The sequence below is a fragment of the Urocitellus parryii genome, chromosome 1, assembly GCF_045843805.1.
Source record: "Urocitellus parryii isolate mUroPar1 chromosome 1, mUroPar1.hap1, whole genome shotgun sequence".
In the NCBI taxonomy this organism is placed as follows: Eukaryota; Metazoa; Chordata; class Mammalia; order Rodentia; family Sciuridae; genus Urocitellus; species Urocitellus parryii.
This window is the reverse complement of record NC_135531.1, coordinates 277,353,399-277,375,162: the sequence shown is the minus strand read 5'-3', so window position 1 is coordinate 277,375,162 and position 21,764 is coordinate 277,353,399. Positions and strand designations below refer to the sequence as shown.

Below are 21,764 nucleotides of genomic sequence, written 5' to 3'. Positions count from 1 at the left end.
TGCCCTTTGTTTTGTGAGACAAATATGTCTTTTATAAAACTCATTTTATAAAAATGAGGTACATTAAAATTTCTTTCCTCTATATTCTTTCTCAATTTATATAAGGATATAAAAGAAGTTGTAGTATTTAGGTGCTAAGAAAAAAAGAATCACCAAAGATGACTACTATATCTTTCTTAGATCTTAACACAATTCTAATAGAGAGCTGTTTTAATAAGCTGCTCCCTCTTGATACAATGGCTTCATCCATGAAAAACATGAGTTACAGAAAATATACCCAGGATTATCACAAAACATAATGATGAGAATGTTCTGCAATTAAGATAGCAGTGACAGTGACAGCTGTATAACTCAGAGATACATAAAAGTAACTGGTTTATATACTTTTAAAAGCATAAATTGTATGGAGTATGAATTATATCCCATTAAAGCTATTTTTTTAAAATCATAATGATTCTTTATTTAAATTAGCACTCCAGCATTCCAAAAAATTCGTTTCTCCATTGTAATACAATCATCATAAGCTTCTTGAAATCACTCATTTATCTTTGCATAGGATACAGTGCACTATGAATAGGGAAAATACAAAATTTGTTTCTTTCCAGCCCAGAAGTTTTTCTCTTTCACAATATTACGAAAAAAATATGACAGAAGAGTTTTAGCTGCACTCTGAGATGAAGATCATTTTTCTTCAGTGGTAAAAAGAATGCAATAGTGAGAATACAGATTGGCAATGACTTATGGAAAACTACGCTTTTCTACAAAGCTGAACTTCTCCTTACCCTTCAAAAAGCATCAATTCTTCTCTACTTATAATACATTATAAGAGATAGTTCTCATTATTCTTAAGGCACAAGAAACATTTCTCATCTCTATATGATAGTCCACAGCTTCAAATGCAAAACTCAGGCAATTCAAAGGCATCCACATACCAAGAACTAGTAAGAAGGAAACAGACCCGAGAAGACTCGGGATAATCCTTGGGGCCAAAGTACTAGCTTCCCAGTTTCATGACTTAACAGAAAGGAACAAGCATTTGACATGTGACTCAGAGTTAGGCACAAACCTGTTCTTCTTCTGTAAAGGGTACCAGAGCCAATGGTGGCAGGGGGTCTTCCTGTAGGATAGGCAGAAATTCTTTATCCAGAAGGTCTGAAGGTATCTATATGACAAACACATGACCATGAGATTAATGCTATTCCTCCAACTGAAAGAAGATAAATCAAGAAAAAAACACTCTTCATCTATTATTTAATAAACTTAAAATTTATTCAGCCACAATAAACTTCTGTCAAGTATGTGGTACTTGAAAGAGTCAAATATTAATACACAGGTTTAGCTGAGGAGTAGAGTGCTCGCCTAGAATGCACAGGACTTTGGGGTTCAATCCCCCCAATCCTTATCTATATAAATTAAAAATCCAGTCACAATCCCTCTCCTCTCATGAGAGGACAACTTTTAGATTTGGCATTAACTCTCATATTCCAGAGCACACAGTGGAGGAGTAAAAATCTCCACATTTAACTCAAAGCAGATGGTAAGGACAGTTTCATAAGCAACTTTATCTGTCCTTAGCAACATTAAAATTAAAGAATCTCCATCCATTAATGCAGGAAAAATAAAGCATACTGGAAAAACAGAATAGTATTTCTCTCAGTATTGTTACACTGTTTCAGTTTAATCATTTACAAGTGACAGAAATATAGTATTACATCTTAAGATTTTTCTCCACTAAAAACTATATTTAACTCAGACAGGGAAAGGATAGAAAAGCTACCCCTCCTCTTGTTCCTGGCTTCTAACTGGAAAGGATAAGAGGTGTAATACAGATAAGGGAGAAATTCTTCATTTCTCAGCCATCAAACTGGGACAAAAATAGAGAAAAAAGTTAAGAAGAAATTAGCTAGAGAAGGCATGGTGCTACTGCTATCTCTTGCTGTATGCTCCTATAAGGACACTGAAACATGATCTTCTCTAAAAAGAAGAGAATAGCGTCTGTTAACACTGTCCGTTTCAATGCAGGAAAAGATAAGGTGGAGGAAAAAAATACAGGTCAATACATGGACAGAATAAATATTTTTCATATATCAACATATCACTACACAAGTCTCATTCACAATTTTAAATTCTTCCTACTTTCTTACCTTGTTGTCTTTAAGAAAAAGTGCTAACATTTCTTCTCTGCCATAGCGATAATCTGCTAATTTATACTTCGGCAATGCTGGAGAAAGAGGAGGGGATGTAATACTCCCACCACTGGATAGAGCTCGGAGCCTAGAATAGGAAAAACAAAATACAAAATGAAGTGGCAAATATTCTGGCACTGTGGAGTTTGTATTCTATATAATACACTGCAAGGAAATTCATTTTAGTTCCTGAGAATAAAAATAAACCTTATTATCTCGCGAGGTACCAAAGATTTGACCTTGACTACAACTTGCTATCACAGCAGAGAGAGAGCAATTCAATAAGAGGTAACTAACTAGGCAAACCTATGGCAATTCCCTAACTTAAAAGGTGTCACAATATGTTCCTAAAAGCCTGGGAGTTAAGAAGGGGATATTTTACCAAATTATAAAAAAGTGAGGTGCCACTTTCCCACTAGATTCATAAAATAAGTCTAGCAATACCAGGTATTGGTAGGGATGTAAAACAATGAAAAGTCTCAAGCAGTGCTGAAGGAGATCACTGAAACAAGCAATCATTCATAATCACTAATTATTTAAAAGCTGTTAATAACAGCTAATTGTTAATAGTTAAAATGTTTAATAAAGAATATGACATAACAGCAAAATAGAAAGACTTACAATAAAGATAACTTGTATAAAATGTATATATCACATATAGGATTATACTATTTATAGACATACAAAATATGGTAAAAGCACAGAAACAAACATGAAATTGACAAAAACAACATTCAGGATAAGGTTATATCTGCAAAGGGATGGAAAGTATAAAAGAAGCTCTAACTGTACCTTTAATAGCCTATTTTATCAGCTTGGTGACAAGTACATGGAAGCTTGTTATAATTGTATATACCTGTGATATTTCATAATATATTTTAATAAAGGCAATTAGTGTATTTATTGCTAAAAATAAAAAATAAAAATGTGCTCCAAGCTGACACTGCCTCTAAGGAACAGAAATGGGGAAGAAAGAACCATTTTGATTTTTAATAATATTTTTATGAAAGAAAAACCTCAGCAAAAAAAATGGCAGAAGTCAGATCCTACTGCAGCACTGTGTCAAAGAGCATGTGGGAAAACTAATATTAGAAGCAAAGTTCTATAAACCTGGTAGATGCCAAGGGGAAAAAGAACCAAAGTACTTTAAGTGGGTTTGTTAAAGAAGAAATCCAATAAAAGCAATAAAAGTCATACCCCAAATTGTTAAGCTCTTTTCACAAAAGCTAAAGAAGGGAGCGATCTACTAAATTATAACATATTAGAAGCCCGTATGAAGGCCAGGTAAAAACACAGTAAATATTTGCATAGTATTTAAAAGTGGCAAGAAAAAACATATGCGTACTAAACATAAAAATGTATTTCCACATAGAAAGTAGTACAAAAAAAGAGTGAGACTATAGGAGTTTTTTCCAATGTTTCTATTTTCTCATTCTACCTTTTTTAAAAACCTTGATACCACTTTGAAGTAAACCTTTGGATTATCACTTCTTCTTCGCATATTTTAGAATCTCTTAAAAATAGGGACTTCTTTTAGAAGTCTGGTTTTCCTGATTTGACCCATGATGTCCTCTGCATTTCATGTAAATTGGCAGCTGGGTATAAAGACTTAAAATGTGGGTTCTACTTTTTTTTGGCAATATTTCATATGTAGTGGGGTTTATGATTACATTAGGAGACATCCAGTGCCTGGTTGTTTTTGTGAATGCTGTCATTCAGAATCAATGCATGGATTCCTAACTTCACCAAGGTTGTTGCAAAGTGATTCTATTCTATAATTCCTTCTTTATTTGCTGGACTATTTTTGCAAAGAGAAACTTCCCTCTTATACTATTTGGCCTAGTTACCCAATGGCAGTTAATACAGGGAAGGAAGGAAAATCCACCTTGACTGTTTCCTTTAAACTTTTAGTTTTCAAAATAATGGCTTGGTTTACTAGTATCCTTCAACACTAACAAAATACTTTTTATTAAGCTGCAATTACTCTTAAAAATGTCCAAATTGTCTCATCTTTGACCAGTAGGCAACTCTAATCTTATTCCTGGGTCCTTCTGACATAATTTTATTAATCTGTAACAGTGTTTGCTCTGATATGTCAAAAATCTTCTAACTTATCTTGTATTATCTTGCCTTAGAACTGGGATCATCCATTTCTTCAAGGAGCCAGGACTATCTCAAATTAATAAAAAGGCCACTATCTGGCTACTAGGAATGCTCATTACTACCTGATTGGTCTTTGTTTCCTCTGAAATTATTTTTGGGCTTAGAGATTATTTAGTACAACCCCCATAAGACAGGTTAAACAACCAGTAAGAAAACAACATGACCCAAAAGAGCCATCCAACTACTGCTGAAGAACCTTCCAGGAAACACCTCTTAACACAGCTCCATAAAGTTGGGCTATACCCTAAAAAAGTAAAAGTAACATCCCCTGAAAACTGAAGCTGGGAATTTTATACATAATTAGCTCATTTGATCTTATTTTTAAGTTTCATAACCTCAAAATAACAGATAAGGAAAATGAACCTGAGGGGTTAAACTTCTAACACATAGTCACAGTCAGCAGAACAAAGATCAAGCCTAGGTTTTTATGGCAAACAGGGCATGATCTTTCTAATCATGAGGTCTCTAAAAGTGTTTAAAATAGCCACAGTTTATTTACAAATTTTAAAATATACATATATTTTTTACTAGAAATTATTTTAAACTATTTTCCTTATACCAGGCTAACATGCTTCCCCACAACTTCTACCACTGAGGGCACATCTAAGCCCTCTTTCAAGTGAAAATCATTCCAGTCCTGGCAAAGTCGCCATGTCTCACTAGAGACTCCCCCTAGTGGCTTATCATCTCTAATTTCTTCAAATGCTCTTCACAGAAAGGTTTCAATTCCATTTACCACCCTGTCCTGTCAATGGATCCTGGATGCCCTTCCAATGTCCAGGACTGAACAATTCTTGTAAGTACCAGATCTACTGAGAGTAACGTGATTGATAAATCCTCCAGCTGCTGTAGAAATATTGAGAAAGGTGACAATGAGTCAAATTAAGAGGGTCCCCTGTGTTAGAATAATGACTGTGTTCTGACTCAGTCATCATCAAGTTCTATTCCAAGTCCTCATTCATATACAAATTCATAGAAAAGCCGAAATATATCTGGGTTACATCCTTCCCTAAAAACCCATCAGCAGTCTTCGTCTCCTCCAAACAACCCCCTCATCTAGAAATCCAAGACCTCCCTACATGTTTCCCATTTCTAAACTCAGCTAATAGTGGTATTTAATGCAGCATCCCACTTCTAGCCATACACTCTTCATCTCGCCTCTTAATTCCAGAAGTATCCCTACTTCCTTACTTCCTTCAAAACCCACTGACAGCTGGCTTCTCTCCCCACTCCACTGGTCTGCAAAATACATGAACATTGCCAAAAGTGAAGAAAACCGCCTGCCCTCAAGAACTTCACCTCCTTGTCTGAGAGGTTTTAACACAGGAAGCCCTGCCCTACCATAGGCAGTAACTGATAGGTAGCAGTGGCAGGACTCCTAATACCCCCAATACCCCCATATTTGCCCCCATCTACACTTGCTAGTGCTATTCAAACTCCAAACTTCAGTTTTAAAAAGCAATGTGGAATGTCAATATAGATGTGTGAAGGTTTGGAGTCAAAAGGCTCTCCTGCATAAGTTCATGATTCTTTTAAGTCCAGCTCTGACCTCCCCTGCAGAGGCAGGTTTCATGTTGAACCATAGAGAGGCCATCAGGGTCAACAATGCCCAAACCTTACTCATCAGTTCATTCATCCCAACCTCCATTCCCAGAGGCAGTTAAGAATTCCACCACCCAATCAGCACTAAATAAGAGTCTAGAATTCACCCTTTACTCTCCCCTCACAATCTACCATCTCTTATACCTCCTTATACGTCTTAACAAATCCTAAATCTCTTAAGTCATAATTTTTTGTTGTTTTCTAAATTGAGAATTGAATCCAGGGATGCTAAAACACTGAACCATATCCCCAGCCCATTTTGTTATTTTATTTGGAGACAAGGTCTAGCTAAGTTAATCTACACTAAGTTGCTGAAGCTGGCCTCGAACTTGCAATGCCCCTGCTTCAGTCTCCTGTATAACAGGTGCGCACCACAGCATCTGGCTTCTTGATCCAATAAACTTCATTCTAATTCATATTTTTATTTTTGTAACACCATCCTAAATTATATAATTAGTCTTATTCCATCCTCCACATTACAAGGGAATTTTATTTCAAAAGCAAATATGGGGCTGGGATCTTAGCTCAGTGGTAAGAGTGCCTGCATAGCACGTATGAAGCACTGGGTTTGATCCCCAGCACCACATTTAAAAAAAAAAAAAAAAAAGCTAGATAAGCAAAATAAAGGTATTGTGTCCATCTACAACTAAAACTATTTTTTTTAAAAAGGCAAATCTAAATAAAACTCTCCAATTCTTTATTGGCACACAATAATCAAACAAAACACTGAGATTCTTAGAAGGGTCACCTCCAAGCTCATTTCACTCACATTTCATGTTACAGTAAAAGCAAATATCATGGAGTTCCTTTTAAATCTACACTTTCTTGCCACGTTGTCTTTAAACATGCCCTTTCTGCTGTCAAGAATATTTTTCCTGAACTTTTTCACCAATAGAGGAGAGAAGGATTCTAGGGAGAAGACAAGCTACGTGGGAAGAACAGGGAAGTAAAGAAAGGCAGGATAAAGAGAGGCAGAATAAAGAGAGGGAGTTGAGAGTAGTAGGAGAAAAAGGCAAGAAGCTGAGATCTAGACACAGACACAGAATACAGCAGGTACTTGATAAAGTGTTTTCTATATAAATTCTAGTATTCTCTTCTAAAGTATACCTTTAGATAATATCTAATTTACTACCCTAGTTTACTACTTCTTATACCCTTCTGAAACCTGGGAATATTAACACATTCCATCCTCTAGAACTTCTCCCAATTTTTCACAATTACACAAAGATTCTGAATAGTAAGCTAGCTAGCCATCTCAGGTTTGCATTCTCCCCCCAAAAAATAAAAATAAATAAAACCTAAATACTTTCATTCAACAAACTCTGCCTACATCTGGTACACTAAGCTAAATAATGGGCTTAGCAAAATTCAGAAACACAGGTCTCTCCTAATAAAATTACTTCTTTCTGAAGCAAAAACGTATAGAAAGAGATCAGCCACAAAATGGTTAACTATTTTTTTTTTTTTAATCTAAACAAAGTATTCTGGAGCAGAAAAGTACCTCCCTCTTTTGCAAGGTCAAGACCTGGGAAGACATCCTTAAGACCAATGGAGAGATGAGACAAAAAAAGAAATTCCCTTGGCTCCTCCCCCATTAAACCAGGTCTATAGTTTCATTCCCTACAATAAAATTATTATCTAAATTTATCTAGGTAGATTTTTTGTTCTTCACAAAATTCTGTAAAACCCAAATAAATCAAGTAAAGTTGAATTTGTTTTATAAATATCTCAAAAGTATACTTTTGCAAAGAAAAAATTAATAGGATTCAAATCAATATGTTAGCAAAGGCTCTTTGGGTGGTAGGATGAAGAGCAACTTAAATCTTTTCCTTTTCTTTCTGTAGTATTGTTTCCTCCAGGTTTTCTGAAATGGGTCTTTTTGTTTTGTTAGAGGGACCAACAAAAAATTCCCAAAGACCTAAATCAAAGGGATTTAGCATCAAAAAGTTATCAAGATAGTACAAAGTGTTTTGTCAAGGGTGAAGTAAACACAGAAAATGGGAATTAAATTAATCAACCTGCCCATATATCATTCAAAAACCTTAAAAATGAAACTTGTTGATTTAATAATGCCACTTTCAAGGAATTAATCCAAAAAATGATTAGCAATACAAACAAAACCATTCAAGAAAAAATGTATGCACATATATATCATTTACAATAGGAAAACATTTAAAACAACTTTACTTTCCAATAATTTACGCATTCATTTAACAAAAGTTTATTTAGTGCCCAACTATGTGCCAGGCACTGGAGATACAGCAAAGAACAAGCTATACAAAAATCCAGACCAAGTACTTGCCCTCAATGGAGCTCACAGTCTAGTGAGGGTTGAAAATAAGTGCATAAAACATTTGGCATGTTACACTTTGATACAGACCATGAAGAAGCCAGGGAGGAAGGGAGTGGGGTGGTGAGTTGTAGAGATGGGTCAGGAAAGGTCTAAGGCAGCAGCATTTGTTGAAAGGCTTTGAAAAAGTGACTCCTGTTTTATACCTAGAAATGAGCAACTTCTCCATTAAATTTATCACACCCTTTTAAACTGATTGATTCTGATACATCTCTTTACTTCAAATATAATCTAAGACCTAACGAATACTGTCTTGGTCCAAGTCTCTCTAAGTCTTCAGAGTGTGATCCATCCCCACCACAGATGTCCACAGATGTTCTCTCATCTTCACAACTGCCCCCCAAGTATGAATAAATCTCTTCATTTTGTGCATGTATTATTAAACATTATATTTTACATTATTCAATAAAGATGATGACTTTAGTAATGAGATCATCACTAAATGGTTCTGTATGGTTCAGTTACACTGAATCAATGTAATAACTAACCCTTTATTCTTGAGTACTTTGAAAACAGTTTCTTACCTCATGTTTCATAATGAACATGTTACTTGCAGAAAAATATGGCAGCAGTCACTAGTTACACTGCAGCTTTCTAGCTCACGGTTACTTGAGTTATTTAAGGGATTCATTTATTTCCCTTGCCAAAAGTAATCTTGATAGATGGTACAAATAAAGAATACCTACTCAGACCTCCATTCCTCAGTTCCTGGGCATTTAGGTGACTCAGTGAAGGGTCCTAAATTCTAATGCTTATCAGGTAACAGAGGTAACAATTAGATAAAGCTACTGCTTAAGGATTTAAGGAACTGGCAAATGCCCTCTGCTAAAGCTCACTCAATTCAAAATTTTGTTTAAAATACAAACAAAATTCAAAATACTAATGAAAAGGAAGATGTGTAAGATGCTACTGACAGACTTGGTCAATGACACACTAAAATGACTATTTGGGAACATATGGCGAAGGGTGTAAGCGAGCAAATTTTTTTTCTTTTTTTTTTTTTTTGCCCCCCAACCCCGAATTTTTTTCTATAACAGGCCAGAAAGAAAATTAAGCTCTACAAATCAGTTGACTTCTGATATAACTATTCAACCCTGCCCAAGTAGCATAACAGTAGTCAGATAATATGGAAACAAATGGGTACAGCTGTCCTCCAATAAACTTTTATTTACAAAACTTTATTTACAGTCCCACAGGTCACAATTTGCCAACCCTCATTTTAAGACACTAAGCTAAATATGAAGTAATTCTACATCATCACCAGTTTTGTTCCTCCTTTATTTCAGTTAAATTTCTAGTGTTACTCTCTTGTTACCTATTAACAGTGATTTTTTTAAACTTTCTTAAACTACCTAATGATTTTAATCATGTTTTTACAAAGAAAAAGATATGAGGGTATATAAATACAAAAGAAGCAATAACAAATTCTAAATAATGACAGAAGAGCTACACACAAAATGGTTTACAAACTGAACTATATAAATTTAAATTCAGTTGGTAAAAGAAGTTAATGAATTATCAATAAAGATTTAGCTATAAGAATGTTCATTAAAAATACTTTTAGAATATTGAAAAACTGAGAATAGCTTTTATATGCTACATATGGAGGACTAGTTAAATAAATAATAGTACATCCATACAATGCAACTATTTAATAGAATAGAAAATATTTATTGATAAAAAAGATGCTTTGGAATTACTGATTTTTTAAAAGGTTACAAAATTTAATGCACAGCATGATCCCATTTTTGTAAAAATAAATGTACACATATACAAATAAGATACATAAAACCACCTGGAAAAATACACCAAGATATTTTACAGTGGTTACCATGTATGGTGAAATTATGGTGATTACACCTTCTTCTGAATTACTTATAATTTCTAATTTTTCTAGAAACATGACCTAGTAATAAGAAAATTAGTTTTAAAATATAAAATGATAACTGAAAACAGGTACAGTATTAAGTCAACATATTCAAAATAAACTCTCAAAGTATAGGAGTTTCATCAGTTCTTAGGACTTCAAATAGTGATTTCTCCTCAGTCTCCAAATGCTAGCTATAAAGGTTAAGAAAATCTAGGAATCACATATAAAAAGAAATGCATATAATAGGGCAAGTCCTCCAATAAAGAGCTACTACAAGATGTCTGCGTTACTTATCAAACCACCAGCACCTGAACAATAAAGGATGTTTAAGACACTACTCCAATTTATCCATACTTTAGACACTGCCTCTGACATTACCAAAAGGGTTGTTCGAGGTATAAATGAAAAAAGTAACTATCATTATTCACGCCACTGAAGAGAGGATCTTCAAGCACCAACTTTTGGGGAAAAGGAAGAGGGGGGGAAAAGTCACACTACAATGTGATGGATCTCAAAATTCCATGAGAATTCCATATTCGGAGTCCAAACACATCTGTAAGAGACTCAAAGGTCAATTAATTGTTATTGTGGAAAATGCTAACTCAATCCTAGATGGGCTACTGCTAACAACCAGTATAATTCTGGACCACCTGCCTAGCCCATCGATAAAATAAAATTCAAACAATATTTCCATAAAAAACAATTTTTCAAATGCATCTATGAATAGCAATCACAATACTATAGCAGAAAACATACACATTAAAATATTACAATTATATAAAATTTAATATGTACCAAAAAAAAATGTACCTAGTCAAGGGCTCGAACAAAATAAACAATTTTCTAAGGTGATGGAGCTGTACAGTTTGAATTTCATTCCCATTACATAGCCAGACCAAGAAAAACATTCCAATGAAGTATAAAAAGGAGTCATTTACCAAATATAATTTATTACTAGTTTTCAACTAGGCACATGAAGCAAAGTCTCAAAAACGTGTACATGTACACACCACCCAGTACCTGATCAAATACCTTTCTAGTCATCCAATATCAAACAGGATGAGACTTTGAAAACTCACCATTCAGGCCCAAAGTTCAGTGTCTGCGTCTCCGCTGCCATTCTTCTCCGTATTTTTACAAAGAGTTTTATATGGGGAGAAACCTGTTAAAGAGAAGAATAGCTGCACAAATTAGTCAAGATTAAATGCAGAATTCCAGGTCAGAAAGCACAGCTACGAGTGCTTTGCTTATGTTCCTCTCAAAACAGAATAATAAGAATTACATTTTTTAATTCCTATTTATAACAGTAAAGCAGGCAAAATGAAATGAATAAATCCACCCACAGCATAAGACTAAACTTCCAAGACAGGTAGAAGCAGACTATGCAGGGAACTTGGGACAAATTAAAGGATACTCTCCTTTAGTTTCTATTAGTTCCTTGAGAAGGGCCCCCCATCGCCATAAGGGACACTAGAGATTACTAAACTAACTAAGAAGCCTCCTCACCTATCCCACAGCCATCTGCCATACCTTTTCCCCACTATCTACTCAGCACTTTATGCCCCAGTGATGCTTTAAAAAAATCACCTTGTGGGGGCTGGGATTGTAGCTCAGTGGTTGAGTGCTTGCCTCACATGAATGAGTCACTGAGTTCGATCCTTGGCACCACATAAAAATAAATAAAATAAAATGCTGTTTCCATCTACAACTAAAAAAAATTTTTTTAAAATCATGTTGGGGGGCAGGGGCTGTGATTCAGTGGCAGAGCATTTGCCTAGCACATGTGAGGCACTGGGTTTGATCTTTAGCGTATACAAAAATAAGCACATAAAATAAAAGCATGTTGTCCATCTACAACTACAAAAAAAAATTTTTTTTTTAAATCACCTTGGTTCATCAAGTTAAAATATGCTAATGAATTTCATGAGTAACAATTCAAAAGCAACTGTAAACCAGGCATGGTAGCATGCATTTGTATTTCCAGCTTCTCAGGAGACTGAGGCAAGGAGATCAGGATTTCAAGGCCTTGAAGTTAGCAATTTAGCAAGACCCTGTCCAGGCAAGAGGGGATCCCACAATTTTAAGAGATTAGATCTTAGAAAATGGAAAATGGTATAAAAAACTGTAAATATATTATGCACAGTGGCACATTCCTATAATCTTAGTAACTCAGGAGGCTGAAGCAGGAGGATAACAAGTTCAAAGCCAGCCTCAGCAATTTAGTGAAGCCCTAAGAAACTTAGCAAGACTCTGTCTCAAATAAAAATAAATATATAAACAGGGCTGGGGATGTGGCTCAATGGTTAAGCACCCCTGGATTCAATCCCTGGGTACAAAAAAAAAGTAAATAGACCATAAAATAGTCTTAAAATAACATCAAAAATAGAAAATGCAGTAAAAAAAATTACACATTTTCTTTTACATTTTAACTTCACTGAAGTTAGAATGCATTTTAACGAGAAGTTATGTTATAACTGCCATTAGTTGTATGGCAGTTGTGCCAGTTGTCTGCACACAGGCTTATTTTTAGTTTCAACTGCTGCTTAAAGTCTTCAAAATGTTTACAAGATGATTCTGAAATGAAATAAAACTTGTTGTCTATTACAAAGGCAATAAAACAGCAATGGGATACAGTGAAGTAACTATTCATAATTAGATGAATAATTCAAAGTGCTCTATAGGACATTAAAAAGAAAACACAGCTGCTCATAGACAACACTGTGCAAACCACATGGTCACGTGCAAAAGCCCTGAAGTATTTTAAAGGGTTAAAAATTTACCATGCACAGTGATAAGCACCTGTTGTCCCACCTCTTAGGAGGATGAACCAGGAGGATAGCCTGACCCTAGGAATTAGGGGCCAGCCTGGGCAATATAATGAGATATCAATCTCTTAAAAACAAAACAAAACAAACAAATAAGATTGAAATCACTGGGCTGGAGATATAGCTCAGTTTGCTGAGCGTTTGCCTCACATGTACAAGGCCATGGGTTCAATCCCCATCAAACACAAACACACACACACACACACACACACACAAAAAAAAAAAAAAAACACCTAAAGCACTTAAAATGCTTTTAAGAGATCACAAACATCAAACCACTAAATTTAAAATTGATAAGAAAATACTGAGCACTCCCTTAAGAACTGCTGCGTTGTCAATACTTTGAAAGATACGTTACTACATGTTACTACACTGGTGGGGAAAGGAAAAGAAAGGAGGGAGACTTCCATAATGACTAGCTGAAAAGTGATTTGTAAGAGTCAGACTTTATGAAAACCTTAGGACCATTTAACCAATTTATTTCACTTTGCTATTATTAGTGATATATAATAAAAAGGTACAAGTGATATATAATAAAAACCTACATTCATTTTCTAAATAAATCTAACAACTCTTCAAAAATGCAAAACAAATCAAAAAATGAAAAAATTTAGCAATTAAGAAAGGTCTGTTAAGAGTTTACTTGACAGTATAATTTCTAAGTAATGCATAAAACCAACAGCTTCAAAACTGTTTCAACTGAAATTATGGTACACCTCAACTGAAATAATGCAGTAAAATATCCACTGTTCAAACAAGTATCCTGGGGCTGATGTTGTGGCTCAGTAGCAGAGTGCTTGCCTAGCATATGTAAGGCACTGTTTTCAATCCTCAGCACCACATACAAATAAATGAATAAAATGAAGATACATCAATATCTTAAAAAAAAAAATTAAAGTATCCTGCTTACCAAACTAACGACCTACTTAACCATAAATCAGCTCAGTATGATTTTTATATAAACCTCCTTAGCCACTAAATAGTGCTGTAGAGATTGTATCAACTTTAAAATTTTTTTATAATGCAAAATACCTTGAAAAACCATTTTTTCCCCACCATTTTAAACCTAGCCAAAGGTTTTAAACTCAAATACCTAAGAGACTTCTGATCACTGGAAAATGGTTCTGAATTTAAAAACCAAGTCAAGGTATGTACCAGACTGAAATTTGTGAAGTGATTAGATTCTGATAAAAAGTCAATATGGGGGGTTGGGGTTGTGGGGTTGTGGCTCAATAGTAGAGTGCTTGCCTAGCACATGTGAGGCACTGGGATCAATTCTCAGCACTACATAAAAAAAATTAAGATATCATGTCCATCTACAACAACAAATATTTTTTAAAAAGTCAATGTTATTTGTGAAAATATTACAATAATGCTTTATGATTTTTTTCCTTTTTAACTCACTACAAGGCCACCACATATGGTCACATTTTGCATAAGTATAAAACTCTGGGTGTGCCATTAACACAAACAATACAAATGAGCCCCTAGAATTGTGTAGTGCACACCTGCCCAACTGCAGGTAACAGTCTTGGACTACAAAAAAAGCCCTGAATTCAGGCAGCAGGTAAGAAACAATGAGCAAGGAAATCCTGTTCCAGTTCACTTTACTATCCAGCCTATAAATCAAATCTTTAGGTACTGTAAAACTACCACAATACACATTAAAAAGCTCAGAAGTTTTTTTAAATGCCTTAAGCTAGGAAGCCAACTACCATTTACAACATTTTCCTAAGAAAACTCTTAAAAACTTAATAATAAGCCAAGTGATTTAATTATCAAAGACCAACACTGCCCTGAATAGTGCTCTGTTCATTTTCCTTTATAAATTAAAGCAGAAAACCTAAGAGGTATGACTATTGAAGACATTTAACTTAAGCACTTAGTACCATACTCTGAGCTCCCCATCCAGAATTGTTCCTTCCCAAATAATTTAAATAAACCCAGATTTAATGGATTTAAATCTCACACAATGCCTCTCAATTATTAATTAGGTTGGAATGGAAACTGCACCTTATTTCTAAATACTCTTCTAAAGTAAAAAAAAAAAAAAAAAAAAAAAGGAAACATAAATAGTCTTTTTAGGGATGTTAGAAAAGACTTCACCACCTCTCCGAATGTTTTCAGTTCAAACTCCTAAAAGCCTTGTGGTTTTCAGCTCTGGATTTACGAAACTATTTAGGATTGTGAGCCAGAATTCTGGTGCTCCACCACATTATTCTACTTCTTCAAACTGCAATCTCAAGAAATTACTTCCTCCTTTTTCTTTCATGACTAGCATTAGCCTTAATTTCCTTTCTATTACATCATCATTCCCAAATTTCCTCTTTTCCTCTTTTCTTCATGTTCCTCGGAGTACTCATGGTTATTTTAACTATAAACTCTGTTCAGATTCTACCTTGAACTTTTCTGATCTATAGCGGTGCTCCCTATTAACCTTGTGGATAGAACTCTGCCCACAAAATTGTGGAGTGGTAAAGAGGGCATAGGGAGTGGAAAGGTCATTATAACAAAAGCAATGAAAATTCTCCCATGAATTTCAAAATGGCCCATTGACAGGGGAGGATCCCCACCCCTGTCCTAAATTTCAAATTTTTATTTTGTTCTATGACATCACCAACTGATAAAGGTGGAGGATCCCCACCCCTGTCCTAAATTTCAAATTTTTATTTTGTTCTATGACATCACCAACTGATAAAGGTGGTGATGGGTATTTGGGGGTACAAAAAAAGTCATATGGAATCTCAAAAGAAGTACCCCAAAACCCTTGGAATGCAGGAAACGCCCATAAACTTTTGAATGCAAAACAAGCATGTAATCCCAGCTACTCAGGAGGCTGAGCCAGGAAGATCTCAAGTTGGAGCCCAGCTTGGGCAATTTAGCAAGACCTTCTTTCAAAATAAAAAGGAAGGCTGGTGTTGTGGCTCAGAGGTAGACCATTTGCCTAGGATTCTCAGTACCACATATAAATAAATGAATAAAATAAAGGTCCATCAACAACTAAAAAATAAAAATAAAAATTTAAAAATGCTCTGAATAAAATTAGATTTCAAAATAAAAAAGACTAAGGTATATATCTCAGTGGCATTCCTAAGTTCAATACCAACTCCCGCAAAAAATAAAGAAGAAAAACATGCATGTGAGCAACCCGGCCCATGTCCTTAGCTTGAGAGGTTGCTTGACTCATGCCATTGCCTGTAAAAAGTAACATGAGAGCAAAACCAGGGAAACTTATGCAAAATTGTATAACTCTGCCCTAACTTCACCTCTAGTCCCACCCCTAGCAACTGCTCCTCTATAAATATTAATACTCTACACCAAGGCACTGCTGTCTCTGCCTCTGAAGATGGCCCACAATATTCTTTGAATGTATAGTCTTTGCTTTATCCCAAAGCTTCTCATTCTCAAGATGGCCAGCATTCTCCCTTGAATGATATTTCTTACTTTACTCCAAAAGACACCTCTCCCTTGAGATAGCACCCATTCTCTCATGAATATGTGTCTAGCTAAATAAATCTGTGTCTGACTAGCACATGCTGAAATTCTTTTCCATCATATCCCCTGGTCCTGAGGTAGGATCCCCTTTTCTGAAAATTCCTCCAGTGACACCACTGTTTTCAGTTTATTTGTCAGTCAGGCTTCAAATGAAAATCCCTCCTTTCTTCTAGCCCTCATATCCAGTCATTCTGCCACAAATTTGGCTAACTCATAGATTTTTCTTTTTTTTTTAAGATTTTATTTTTATTTTTTAATATTTATTTTTTAGTTATTGGTGGACACAACATCTTTGTATGTGGTGCTGAGAATCGAACCCGGGCCGCACGCATGCCAGGTGAGCACGCTACCGCTTGAGCCACATCCCCAGCCCCTCATTGATTTTTCTTGCATTCTTATTTTGTTATAGTCCAAACCCTTTTAACTCATGTCTGAATTATTACAATAAAATTTCCAATTTGCTTCTTAGACTAAGCCTCAAGGTCAATTTCCCTAAAACACCACCATGGTCACAACATACATTTCCCTTTATTTATTTTTTTAATACTTCTTTTTTCCTAGTTGTAGTTGGACAATACCTTTATTTTATTTATTTATTTTTATGTTGTGCTGAGGACAGAACCCAGCAGCTCGCAATGTGCTAGATGAGAGCTCTACCACTGGGCCACAACCCCAGCCCAACTTCCCTTTATTTTTTATTTATTTATTGAGGTGGGGTGGGGGAAAACCAGGGACTGAACCCAAGGGTGCTTAACCACCAAGTCACATCGTCAGCCCTTTTTATGTTTTGAGACAGGGTCTCTCTAAGTTACTGAGGCTGGCTTTGAACTTGGAATCTTCCCACCTCAGCCTCTCAGCTGCTGAGATTACAGGTGTGTGCTACCACACCTGGCTTCACAGTGTGTTTTTAAAGACCTAAGGTAGGGCTGGATGTGGTGAGATTCTGTCTCAAAATAAAAAATTAAAAATTAAAAGGGCTGGGGATGTGGCCAGTTGTAAAGCCTCCTGGGTTCAATACCCAATACCAAAAAATATACACATACATACAACATATGATCAAAACTCCTAGTATTTCAGGTTCCTATTATCTGACTCTAGCCCACCCAACTCAATCCATTACTACTTAACCACTCATCTAAAAGTCAGAAAAGAACTTCCTATTATCCGCTGCATTTAACTTGTTGTTTAGTTGTACTCATGCCATTCCCTTCCCACAGAAATCGACCCACCCTCCCTCAGAATAGTTGCAAAATCAAGAATCCATTCAAACTACCTACTCCATAAAATATTTCCCAAAGTAAAAAAAGTACTGCTCCCTCTGGAAAAGAAAAGCCTAAAACAGGATTCAGAAACAGAACAGAATATGTAAGATTTAATACTTGGGGTGAGGAACTTTTCATATCTATATTAAAAAGCCTAAGCAGCAGCAGAAAATAGAAACTAATTTGGAGGGGAAGGACTTTGAGTATGGTTTTGGAAAAAATAAATGTGAAGTGCCTGACAAGACGTCCAAAAGACCTTGAACTCTGGAGTTAGGATAAGGAGACACACATATTTGGAAATGAATCCAGAAAGTTACAATAAAAAATTCAATGAGGTTACCCCAAAGCAGAATCAAGATGGGACTAACACAAGGGACAAGATCCAAACATCACGTACAAAATGCACAAAAGAATACAAGAAAGAGAAAGGCATATGGTTAGATACCCAGTTCAATTTTTTTTCTTTTCTTTTTTTCTTTCTTTTTTTTTTTTTTTTTTTTTTTTTGATACCAGGAATTGAACTCAGGGGCACTCAACCACTGAGCCATATCCCCAGCCCTATTTTGTATTTTATTTAGAGATAGGGTCTGAGTTGCTTAGCACCTCACCATTGCTGAGGCTGGCTTTGAACTCACGATTCTCCTGTCTCAGCCTCCCAAGGCACTGGGATTACAGGCATGTGCCACCAGTTCAAACTTTTGACTTAAACTTCTAACTTAAACTCAACTTCACTGACTCCAGATTTCTACTGAAGGTACCCCAGATATACTGCTCTGACTGTACCTTTAACACTATACCTACAACACAACACATATTAACCTCCAAAAAGCTAATGATCACTATGTTAACAGCCTAGAAAGTGTCCCTCCATGTTTCTATTCACATTCAAACATGCATTCACATATATGTGGTAGGGCAATTAGCTATCTGCTTATACAAAACTAGAATCATACCACCTACTTTTTTCAGAAGCATGCATTTCTCTCAGTAAACAGATACAGAATTAAGCCATGTATTTTGAAAGCTATATGAAGTTCCACAGAAATTGATAATTTCCAATTTCTTGCCTTTACTAACAATGCTATAATAAACAATCTTTTATACTTATGCTTTCACTATTGGAAAGATTTCCAAAACTCATGGTTTACTCAAAATAATACACAAGTTATGATTTCTTTGGAGAAACTCATTCAAAGGTCACAACAGTGAATTCAACATAATGTACACTGTTCATTTAACACATTACTTTAAGTTTCATATTGTTATTCTCATGGTGGAATTTTTTTGGGGGATGGGCAGTACTGGAGATGAAACCCAGGGCTTCACACATATAAGGCAATCCTGAGCTATACTTCTCAGCCTCATAATGCTATTTTTATTTAACTTTTCATTTAACAAACTGCTAGGTTTTAAGATTTTTTTTAAAGATAGGAACTCCATACTATACTAGTGTTTTGATTCATTCAGAATGATAACAGTAGTTACATACAGTAACCATTAAAATATATGCTAAATAGAACATAGCGGAGCAAGCTGTAAACCCAGCTACTCCAGAGACTGAGGAAGGAAGATCCCAAATTTGACGCCACCCTCAACTTAGCAAGACCCTGTCTGAAGATCAAAAGCGTTGGAGATGTAGCTCAGTGGTAGAATGCCTCTGCATTTAACCCGGTGTCACTTAAAAAAAAAAAAAAAAAAAAAAGTTAAAGTTCAGACCCAGATTACATGAATATACTCTATACTAAAGGTTTAAAGGGAATTGGGGATGGAGATGTAAAGCTTAGTGCCCCATCTGTGTGAGATCCAAGCTTAATTCTCAATGCCACCCAAAAAAAAAAGGCAAGGTAGATGGACTATTAAGACAACTTTAGTGTTCAAAAGTTTGCTGAAAAAACACATGTGAACAAACTACATGCAAACAAGTCAGTTTTCAAAAATAAGAAGTCTGGTGCTTCTTAACTTCCTTCCTTGAGTATGAAAATATGCCCAACTGGTCACTGTTCCTTTGAATGGACTAATACATCTTAAAGAATAAAACTTCAAAAAGCTAAAACAAGAAAGAAATTTATATTGCAAAATGACACTGGTATACAAAATTCATTAAATACCTACCAAGTGCCAGTATCTGCTGAGGCCTGAGGACACAGGGGCATTGCACTCAAGGAACAAGAGCTCTCCAGAGGAAAACCAACTCAAGGCCAAGGGAAAAGGGCCAGGAAAGGCTTTAGTGAAAGTGACAGAAGGAACAGGAAATGAAGTTTAAGAACCAGAAGAGCAGAGACTGAGTCCAAGCAATACAAGTAATTCACTTCTATAACAGCTTACCTAAAACAACAAATTACAGGATCTAGGACTGCAGAGGTCTGCAACAATGGGGAGCCAGGCCTGGAACTTTTCTTGAGCACGTCTAGGCTGACAATTTATATTGATGTTTACTTAACTGTATGTATTGTGTCACCATATGAACAATGAGCTTTAACTCTTATATGTTTGGCATTTTAAGACAGTTAAATAAGGACCAATTTATCATTTTACAACTAGGAACTTCCTAAATAGAAGACTAATCTAACAGATCATTTTTAACCTGAAAACATATTAAAATAGAGATTTTTTTCTGAAAAGCATGTATGTTCATGTTCCTAAATACACAACAAAAATTTTTGTGGAAGAATGCATTAAAAAAAACATAAGTACCTCTGTGAGAGGAACTGTTGGGATGAGTGGCAGAGCACTTGCCTAGCAGTGAACACAGAAACATTCAAATTTTAAAATTTCTAAATCAAAAAAGACTGAAAAGTCTTCATTCTTCAAAAGGGGACACTTGTGACTTTTAAAAATAGTTGTAAGAGTGGGGGGTAAGGGGGTAAAGTCAGACTGTAGTGGGGTGAGTAGGCTGGATGAGAAAGGAAGATCACAAATGTAGTCAACTCTTTCAAACATTTTAGCTGTAAGCTGGACACAGTGCCATACACAATTCCAGCAATTTGGGAAAATGAGGCAAGAAATTCAAAGCAGGCCTTGGCAACTCAGAATAAAAAATAAAAAGGGCAAAAGGATGTGGCTCAGTGATACAGCACCCCTAGGTTCAATCTCCAGTACAGAGAGGCAGTGGGAGGAGGAATCTTAGCTGTAAAAGAGTGAAGAGAAAGAGTAGAAAGAAAATTTTCCATACTTCAAAAAAGAACTAGTAGAATCAAAACATAAAGAAATAACTTAGCAAAACAAATTATATATATCTTTGAGAAGGCACAAAAGATGAAGATTTCAGAGAATAAATAGGGAAAAACAACAACAAAAACAAAAAACCTTTACTCCTATCCAATTGTGATAAAAGAAAGTAGATCTAAATGACACGATTGCCTCCAGAGTTATTTTCATGGGTGGTTTTTGGTGGGAAGGGAATCACATTTGATGGCCTGAATTTTTCTAGAGAAGTGAATGACAGAGAAGATGACAGCATAATAGGGTGTGAATGAAGAAGATAACTGTTTCCCTACAAGAGTGTGGGGTTTTTTGTTGTTGTTGTTGTTGTTGTTGTTGTTGTTGAATTTAAGAATGCTTAGTTTATTTTAAAAAATAAAAATAACAAAAACAACACAGAGTTCCCTCAATTTCCCCTAATGTTCATACTTAAAGAACCATAGTACAAGCCAGACCCTTGTCTGTAATCCCAGCAACTCAAGAGGCTGAGGCAGGAGAACTGTAAGTTCGAAATAAGTTTCAGCAACCTAGTGAAGCCCTAAGCAATTAGGCCCTGTCTCAAAAAACAAAAAGAACAGAGGATGTAGTTCAGTGGTAAAGCACCCTGGGTCAATCCCATTATCCCAAAGGGGGGCAGGGGGACACAGACAGATGGGGGGACACCACCCGTTCATCAAAACTAAAGAGACCAACATTGGTACATCACTATAAACTCCAGAGGTTTGTTTTGTTTTGTTTTGTTTATTAAGATTTCACCAGTTTTCCCAACCATGTTCTTGCTCTGTATCAGAATCCAATCTAGGATCCTCA

At 35.6% G+C, this 21,764-nt stretch overlaps 1 protein-coding gene across 5 annotated transcripts in view; it reads right to left on the bottom strand.

Annotated features, from left to right (window-relative positions):
- Positions 1-21,764, bottom strand: part of Gigyf2 (GRB10 interacting GYF protein 2) — a 129,591-nt gene that overhangs the window by 90,538 nt on the left and 17,289 nt on the right. For 3 of the 5 annotated variants that reach the window (XM_077791131.1, XM_077791141.1, XM_026412742.2), the window contains 3 exons: positions 11,251-11,333; positions 2,145-2,274; positions 1,067-1,162 (listed from right to left, as the gene is read on the bottom strand). In XM_077791131.1, coding sequence (XP_077647257.1) covers positions 1,067-1,162; positions 2,145-2,274; positions 11,251-11,291 — 267 coding nt within the window. In that variant the 5' untranslated portion in view covers positions 11,292-11,333. Of the gene's footprint in view, positions 1-1,066; positions 1,163-2,144; positions 2,275-11,250; positions 11,353-21,764 lie in introns of all 5 variants that reach the window. The other 2 variants (XM_077791134.1, XM_026412743.2) reach the window with 1 other exon arrangement.